General features: G+C 42.5%; 1 protein-coding gene across 1 annotated transcript in view; it reads right to left on the bottom strand.

Moving 5' to 3' along the window:
• Positions 1–1,003, bottom strand: part of LOC145417790 (troponin C-like) — a 23,784-nt gene extending 22,781 nt beyond the window's left edge. Inside the window, exon 1 of the mRNA XM_080286400.1 lies at positions 976–1,003. Coding sequence (XP_080142526.1) covers positions 976–1,003 — 28 coding nt within the window. The remainder of the gene's footprint in view (positions 1–975) is intronic.
• Positions 1,004–2,486: the final 1,483 nt, after the last annotated feature.

The raw sequence follows: 2,486 nt of genomic DNA, 5'->3' as shown, positions 1-2,486 counted from the left end.
ACTGTACAGGGGAGGACAGAGATGTGAACAAAATGAGGAGTAGATCTAAGTGGCAATAATGCAGAGACTGAGCTCATTATATAGGGGCCGGCAGAGCTTGATACAACTTGTAAGAAGGACGCGCAAATGAAGCCATGGGGACAAAGAGTTGACAATCCTGCTCTGAACAACAGAAAGAACGACTTACTCCACTATAAGGGAGGAGGGGGGGAGTGAGGTAGAACACGCTCGTGATCAAACATGCAGCACACTGTACGTTAGAATTACACAAAGGATGATGAAATCATAGGCTATGTAACACCTCCCCACAAAGAAAAAGAAATTTACAAAGGAAATTTCTTATTACTCTAAAACAATCTGTCTAAAGTCTAGATAAGCAATCTGCAATAACATTTTCTTTCCCCTTGACATGTTATATGTCTAATGAATACTCCTGAAGAAGTAGACTCCATCTTGTCAATCTCTGATTTTTATCTTTAAACTTACTAAGGAATTTCAGTGGGTTATGATCGGTATAAATGACTATGGGGTCAAAACCAGAACACAAATAAAATGAAAAATGCTGTAAACCCAAAATCAAGGCCAAAAGCTCTCTCAATAGTTGAGTAGTTCTTTTGAGGTGGAGTGAACTTCTTACTGTAATAAGATACAGGGTGTTCAATACCCTGATCATCCTCTTGCAGCAAAACAGCCCCAGCTCCTATATCACTTGCATCAACAGCCATCTTAAAAGGCTTAGCAAAATTTGGAGTAGCGAGCACTGGCTGACTTAATAGAATAGCTTTAAGTTTGTTGAAAGAGGATTCACAGTTATCGGTCCAGACAAATTTAACTCCCTTTTTCAGTAGGTCTGTAAGTGGTGATACAAGAATTGAAAAGTTAAGAACAAATCTCCGGTAATAACCTACCATTCCCAAAAATCTTTGTAGCTCTTTCCTACTTTTAGGTCTGGGAAGATCACTTATAACCTGAACCTTAGCTCCTGGTGGTGCAACATGTCCATCACCAATTACGTACCCAAGGTACTGAACTTTAGCTTGACCAAACTCACACTTTGATAAATTAGCTACAAGATTAGCCTGAACCAAACGCTCAAGAAATTTACTGACATGGCATAGGTGATCTTTCCAGTTGTCACTGAAGATTAATACATCATCAATATAAACAACACACCCTGCCAAACCCTCTGTTACAACATTCATGAGCTTCTGAAATGTGGCTGGTGCATTCTTCATACCATATGGCATTACAGAACATGCAAAAGTCTTTCCTAGTGTTACAAAACATGACATCTCCCTAGCACGTTCAGTCATAGGTACTTGCCAGTATCCCTTTAACAAATCAAACTTACTTATGTACCTAGCCTTTCTGATCTTGTCTATGCAATCTTCCACACAAGGGAGAGGGTAAGTGTCTGTTTTGGTTATCTGATTAACACATCTGTAGTCGATGCAAAGCCGCTGTGACCCACCTGGCTTAAGGACTAGAGTGACAGGAGAACTCCACTCGCTCTGACAGGGCTCAATCATCTTGTGGTCCAACAGGTAGCCAAGCTCCTTCTGGATGAGAGGAAGTTTCACTGGGTTCACACGGTAAGGAGGCAATTTAATTGGCTTTGCGTCTCCAACATCGACATCATGCATCAACACAGTGGTTCTTCCTGGAGTGGCATGGAACAGTTGCGGGTACTCCTGCAGTAATGCCGAAAACTCCTGCCTTTCCTCGGGAGGTAGATGAGAAAGCTTAGTCTGGAGATCATTCATGATATCAGGATTCTTCCCCAAACTATCACTCAGGCTCATGCTGCATGGGAGAACTTCACTTGCAGACTCGGGTGGAACAGCTACAGTGCAGACTGGATTATTTTCGTCCCGCCTGTGATATAACTTTAGCATGTTGTTGTGACAAAGTTGCTTGTTCTTTCTACGATCTGGTGTGGCGATGACATAGTTGACATCACTGAGTTTCTTCTCCACGAAATAAGGACCACTAAACTTGGCTTGAAGAGGTTGCCCATGAACCGGTAGCAGAATTAAAACCTGATCTCCTGGCTGAAAGTGGCGTAACCTGGACTTCTTATCATACCAAGTCTTCATCTTCTCCTGAGCAGCTCCTAAATTCTCTCTCGCCAGCTGTAAAGCAGTGGACAGCCGTTCTTTGAACTTCATCACATACTCCAGCAGGTTGACGTCATCTTCCTCCGACAGCCAGCATTCCTTGAGTAGCTTAAGGGGTCCTCTTACTTCATGGCCAAACAGTAGTTCAAAAGGTGAGAAACCCAGTGATTCATTTGGAGATTCTCTTGCGGCAAACACAACGAATGGAAGACCTTTATCCCAGTCTTTCTGATGTTCCAAACAGTATTTCTTGAACATCGATTTGAGTGTTTGATGATATCTCTCCAACGCTCCTTGAGTCTGGGGATGGTAAGCTGAAGACGTGATCTAGGTGATGCCCAACTCTTTCAGAGACTGCTTGAAAACATT

This window comes from Coenobita brevimanus, chromosome 111 (assembly GCF_032717465.1).
Source record: "Coenobita brevimanus isolate Jiangsu-jjx chromosome 111, ASM3271746v2, whole genome shotgun sequence".
NCBI classification, from domain to species: domain Eukaryota; kingdom Metazoa; phylum Arthropoda; class Malacostraca; order Decapoda; family Coenobitidae; genus Coenobita; species Coenobita brevimanus.
This window is presented reverse-complemented; position numbering and strand designations above follow the sequence as displayed.